Below are 6,396 nucleotides of genomic sequence, written 5' to 3' on the forward strand. Positions count from 1 at the left end.
TAAATATATTTTCCCCTAGTATGTCGAAAGCCAAAAAACAGTTCTCTGGGGTAGGGTTCACCATTGTTACTGGACTTTGTGTTCAGCCAACGAAGTATGACCAAAAATGTCGTTAAATGTAAATATTAATCAAAGTACAAATGTAAATATAAGTAGAAATATAAAAATATGAATAAAATTATAAGTACTTATTTAAATACAAGCACTAATAAAAATTGAAATACATGTATGAGTATAAATACAGTTTTGTCTTTGATTATACAGGGAATCCTTGACAAAAGCGGTATCTTTACCTACCGTTGATGGTTCAAATTTTTAACATCATATTTTGACCTAAAACTTGGCTTTGGTCTTAAACTTTGGGCTTGACTTTGTCAGATACCTGTGAGATAGAAAAGGTTTTTGTCCAAACCTGAATTATAAATACGATTTTGTCTTTGATTATACAGGGAATCCTTGTCAAAAGCGGTATCTTTACGTACCGTTGATGGTTCAAATTTTTAACATCATATTTTGACCTAAAACTTGGCTTTGGTCTTAACCTTTGGGCTTGACTTTATCAGATAGCGGTGACACATAAAAGATTTTTGTCCAAACCAGAATTTGTTGCCGTCTGTGACCGTCTTTTGAATGAAGTTAACGTAATGGTTTTTTGCTACTCTGGTGTCTTTTCCTTCTCTCTCCCGCGACAGCCTCTTTTATTGACTTAGATTCCTTGTCCCTCTCTGCCTCTCACGCATCTTTATCCGTCGATTGAGATTAAAGGCATGGGACTTCTCCCTCTGCCGCACCAACCCTGAACAAACTTCAAGCCTTCACCTTGGGATCATCTGAAGATAGGTTGCCATCGTCCGATCCTAAACGACATGTCCCTCGTACGCATCTTGACCGAGATAATCGTTCTTCCTTCTGAGAGAGCACCCACGGGAGGCAAGTCCCGCTGCGAATTGTCTCCGTGGGACTTGTCTCTGCTCTCGTTTCAGTACATCCAGTACGGCCACCTCTTCTCCTTCCCGTCAGGCGCTCCCACGGAAGCTATCGTCGAGGGCCTCACGTCGTCTCTGTCGATTGCCCTCTCACACTTTCGCCCCCTCGCCGGGCGCTTAGCCATCGACAAGCACGAACACGGCGGTGGCATCTCCGTCTACATCGATTGCGATGACCGCGGAGCCGCGTTCCGCCTTGCCGCCGCAGACGGTGTTCACGTCGCAGATGTGGAGGCCAGGTCTAAAGACGTCCCTGCCTTTGTCAGCGAATTGTTCCCATGCAATGGCGCCATCAACTACGACGGCGTTTCCCTACATCTGGTCGCTGTCCAGCTGACGAAGCTCGAGGATGGCGTCTTCCTCGGCTGCTCCTTCAACCACGTCGTCGGCGATGGAGCCGCCTTCTGGAACTTCTGCAACGCCTGGGCCGAGATCTCGCGTTCTCCAACGTCCCGTCTTCGCCTCTGTTCCGAGCCGGTGCTCGAGAGGTGGTTCCCCGACGGTTGTAGGCCTCCAATAAGGTTGCCCTTCGCCCACGAAGATGAGCTCGTCGAGAGGTACTCGCCGTCGCCGCGGAGAGATAAATTCTTCCACTTCTCTGCGGCGGCCGTCGCTCGGCTCAAGGCGGAGGCCAACGAGGAATTGGGCACGGACAAGATCTCGTCCTTGCAGGCTCTCACGGCGACCATGTGGCGGTGTGTTACCCGGGCGCGACGTATCCCCGAAAATGAGACGGTACAGTTCGGGCTGGTGGCGGACGATAGGCAGCGATTGAGCCCGCCTCTGTCGGGGGGGTACTTTGGCAACTCTATCTCCCCGATAATAGCCTCTGCTACCGCCGGCGAGCTTCTGAGCCGCGGCATGGGCTGGGCTGCGGGAAAGATTTACGAAGCAGTGAACGGCCATAGTGATGAGGCGATCAGGGAGGATGGAAAAAAGTGGATGGAGGCCCCAGTGGTGTACCCTTACTCGTCGATGGAAACATTCTGCGCGTTCGTAGCAAGCTCGCCCAGGTTTGACAAGTACGGGTGCAACTTTGGGTGGGGGAAAGCGGTGGCCGTGCGCAGCGGCAACTCGGAGAAGCATGTGGGGAGTATTTTGGCGTATCCTGGCAGGGAAGGTGGCGGAAGTATCGACCTCGAGGTCAGCCTCTCGCCCGACGTCATGGCCGTACTCGAATTAGATGCGGAGCTCAATCGGGTTGCGGCGGCAGCCGGTAAGGCTGCTTAGCTCGACGAACCAAGTCGCGGCCGTTATTTATGAGTCCACTTACGAGGGTTCGAGCAACCGAATACTGAATGGTTTTATTTTTTGGTTTTTTGCATTATTGTTTTTTGGTTTTGACTCTTTCCTTTGGCTGCTTGACTCCATTTAATATGTATACCCTTCTTTGTATGATCCTCGATGAATATTTCAGATTGGAAATAAGCGATCCTTTGCTTCCACCCCTCTGCTATCCCCGTTAATTTACAACGTTGATTCTGGTTTGCATGAAGCGATGCATAGGGTCACACACTTCAAGGATGATAAAGTGTGGTACATAGTAATTAAATGTAAGTAAGTACCTAAATCTTGACAACCCATCTCCCAATCTAAGTAATAATGGTAAATAAACACAATAGATTTCTTCCCCATTATCTTTATATTCTTTTTCAAAATGTGCATAACTCTTGTCACACGATGTGTAGACTAATATCCTAATCGGACCTTAACATAATTCGACATCTGAGGAAATGGAAATCGCTCTGGATGCCAAAGTTTATATTTTTCTTGATACAGGTACAGTGGCTAATATTAATTATTGGTCCTCACACAAACCCCTTTGGATGTTGCCAGATACTAATATATGTATGCATACCAGTTAGTAAAATATAGACTTTATTATTTAATATTTTCAATATATATATATGTGGAAATAGGTGTTGCTATTTGCTAATAATCTACTTATCAAATAAGTGTTCGTTTTTAAGTTATTTGAAAGTGCTTGAAATATATTTAAAAGTATTTAAATGGAAGTCAGTGAGATAAGTACAGAACTATGTGGAATAATATATGAAAACTCAAATAAACAAGTAAACAAATATAGTGAGTATGATATGGTATTTGGCATCGTAAATTATAAAAGAGGAAGTAAATATTTATAATTGTATGAGGCATGAATTATATATATGAAACAGGAGAACAAAAAACTAATGTCAAATAAATATGTTGTCATGATCTGTTTACTATTATATAAAATACAATAATGTGAGAAAGTAGAGGGTAAGTCAGAAATAATGGTCATATAAATAGTAATAAATTATTTTTAAATAGTTTGATATTAATATATGCGAAAATTGTCTTTTAATGGGTTCAACTCTCAAAGGCAGGTCTTGGACTGTCTCTGACCTCAAAAACAGATTCAGTAAAAATATGCTGAAATGGTTTATATAATGTAGCCAGCGAACCTATCCAGGCATATGTCTTAGCATAAAATTATGGAGCTTCTTTAATGGGTTTTAAGGTTGCATAGGTCTTTGTGGGATCAAGGTTTTGGCCTAGGAGATGGTGAATGAATATCTTGACTTTTATATGATGGTTTGAATGTTCATGGGATAAATGTTTTGAGATGAGAATGTTTTACTCATAGGTATTCCGATAATGCAAATAGTGGGGTTTATTTCTTCATATAAGGATTCTTATTTGCAGAATAATATTATAATCCTCCATCGAATAACACAAGGGGAGCACCAGCCACCACGTGTTCAACTAAATGCTCGGGCTTGAATCGGGGACTTTGCATTGAGGATAAGCTCAATGCGGCGCGCTTGGATCAATCGAATCGTGCATTCAAGGTTAGTCCAATGTATTCTGTCGAATTTGTGGCTTATTTTGATTTTATTATAGTTTTGATTTTGAATTTTAGTTTAAAACAAACAAAAATCGTTTAATTTCTTGCTCTTTCTACATTCACGAGTTCTCATCCAATTCGGAGTCGATTCTGAACATTTTGGATCCGTTGGTTAGATATCGCATTTCTCTTTGTATTTGCTATTTATCTCCCATTCTTCTTCAAAAAATTTCTTCAATTCTCTAAAATTTCCACTTGTATGTGTAGATCTTATCTGAAAACACCTATTTGTCCGTGGATTCGACCTTGACTCATCACTATATTAGGTTTTATTCATTCGTTTAACTGAGTCGTGTTTTACTTTCTTTGATGCATAAATTTGTATTTAACGACCACAACTTTTAGTCCTGTCACTTTCCTAGAGGAGATGCAGACACAGCTTCAACAACTACTTGGGACCAAACTCATCTAGCCGTCCAAGGCACCCTTCGGTGCACCAGTGTTGTTCCACAAGAAGAAGAATGGGTCGCTCAGACTTTGTGTGAACTACCGGGCGCTGAACAAGTTCACGAGGTAGAACAAGCATCCTGTGTCAAATGCGGAGGAGTTGTTTGACAGGATCGGCAAGGCTTGCTTCTTCTCATGGATGGAGTTGAACAGTACCACTAGGTGCGGATCAAGGAGGGAGACGAGCCAAAGATCGCATGTGTCACTCGACATCGATCATTTAAATTTTGTGTCATGCCCTTCAGACTCACTAACTCTCCTAAGATATTTTTCTGCCTAATGAATTCTATTTTCTATCACTACGTCAATAATTTTTTGGTGGTATATTTGGATGATATTCTTGTTTACAACTGAAGGTTGGATGACCATGTGAGGCACCTAAAAAAGGTGATGGCCAAGCTGAAAGAGCATGATTTCTACCTCAATCCAAAGACATGTGAATTTGCTTTGGAAGAAATTGGATTCCTCGGACATCTAGTCAGCGAAGAAGTGTGCACATGGATCCACCCAAGTTGCCAGCTATCCGAGACTGGGTAGCACCGAAAGGGGGTACCATAGTTGCGGTCCTTCCTTGGGCTAGCCAATTACTACCTAAATTTAATTGAGGCCTTCTCCGGGCTGGCTGCTCTATTGACGGACTTGTTAAAGAAGGATACAAAGTAATAGTGGATGGAATGTTGCTAAAGAGTCTTTGATGAGCTGACGAAGGCAGTCTCTAGTGAACCAGTGCTCGGACTACCCAAGTTAAACAAGCCATATGAGGTACACACCGATGCTTTTTATTTTGCTTTTGGAGGTGTCTTGATGTAGGATGGACATCCGGTGATGTATGAGAGCTAAAAGCTGAACGACATACAAAGGAGGTATTATGGGCACAAGATGGAGATGAGTGTTGTGGTACACTACGTAAGGGTATGTAGTCTGCATGGAAAATGTCCACACTAGTTGCTTCGAGTCCCATAAGAAATTGGCCCCGAAGCAAGCAAGATGGCAAGACTTCTTGGCAAAGTTTGACTTCGACTTGAAGTGCAAATCAGGGCTTGCTAATCAATTAGTCAACGTCGTGAGCTGCAAAGAACTAGAGATTTTTGTGGCCGCACTTTCGATAGTCCAAGGGAACATCTTAGACGATATCAAGTTGGTGTTGAAAGATGATCCTAAAGCAATTCACCATATGAAGCACATTGCTAAGGGCGAGACAAGGAGATTATAGATTCATGAGGATGTCATCTATGCAATTGGGAATTGGCCTTATGTGCTGTGTGAGGGTGGGTTGCACCGCAAACTTCTCTATCAAGTGCACAACACACTCCACACCGGGCACCTAGGGCAAGCGTGCACGGTGTGCCAATAAGATAAGACGAAACACGATGTGGAGACTTATGTCCATTTATGCCTGGTGTGCTAACAAGATAAGATAGAGAAGGCTAAAACTGCATGAATGCTGGAACCTCTCCCAAGGGTGAGCAAACCGTGGGAGTCCATCTCGATGGATTTCATCATCTGCCTTCTGTGCGTAGGTAGGCGCGGTGCTATCTTGGTGGTCGTGGACCATTTTTCTAAATATATAACATTCATCCCTACTACGTCGGAGGTACATGCTGATGGCATGGCTCGGCTCTTCATGTCATATGTGGTGAAGTACTGGGGGCTTCCATTTTCCATTATCAGCGATCGCTATACTTAATTCACGAGACGTTTCTCAGAATCATTGTTTAAGGCATGAACTCTAAGCTCAAGTATTTAATGAGCTTCCTCCCCAAAGAAATGGCCAAACGGAGTGTGGGGATGCTATGCTTGAAGATTATTTACAACATTACATCTATACCAACCAAGAGAATTGGGTGGATGTTTGATGCAGCCCAATTTGCACACAATAACAACCAGAGTTTGCCTACGAGGCACTTGTCGTTCGAGATTGCAACATGAAGGCAGTCATTAACCCCTCCCAAAGTTGTAAAGAGAAAATGGAATGGTCATTTCCCCACATATTTCCACTTTGTGTACTATTATCACACCCGCATTGAGGAAATGCATAGGCACTAGAATGTGCTGCTTAACTAATGAAGAAAC

The 6,396-nt window shown here is 43.1% G+C and overlaps 1 protein-coding gene across 1 annotated transcript; it reads left to right on the top strand.

The window, feature by feature from the left end:
* The first annotated feature begins 745 nt into the window (after positions 1-745).
* Positions 746-2,431, top strand: LOC144703546 (uncharacterized). The gene has a single exon (XM_078575733.1). It carries the CDS (start codon positions 867-869, stop codon positions 2,214-2,216), a length of 1,350 nt encoding a protein of 449 aa, XP_078431859.1. The 5' UTR covers positions 746-866; the 3' UTR covers positions 2,217-2,431.
* The last annotated feature ends 3,965 nt before the right edge of the window (positions 2,432-6,396 follow it).

The sequence above is a fragment of the Wolffia australiana genome, chromosome 5 (assembly GCF_029677425.1).
Source record: "Wolffia australiana isolate 7733 chromosome 5, ASM2967742v1".
In the NCBI taxonomy this organism is placed as follows: Eukaryota; Viridiplantae; Streptophyta; class Magnoliopsida; order Alismatales; family Araceae; genus Wolffia; species Wolffia australiana.

Excerpts from the sequence above, each read along its gene's own strand:
- LOC144703546 (XM_078575733.1), top strand. The coding sequence starts at position 867 with ATGTCCCTCGTACGCATCTTGACCGAGATAATCGTTCTTCCTTCTGAG.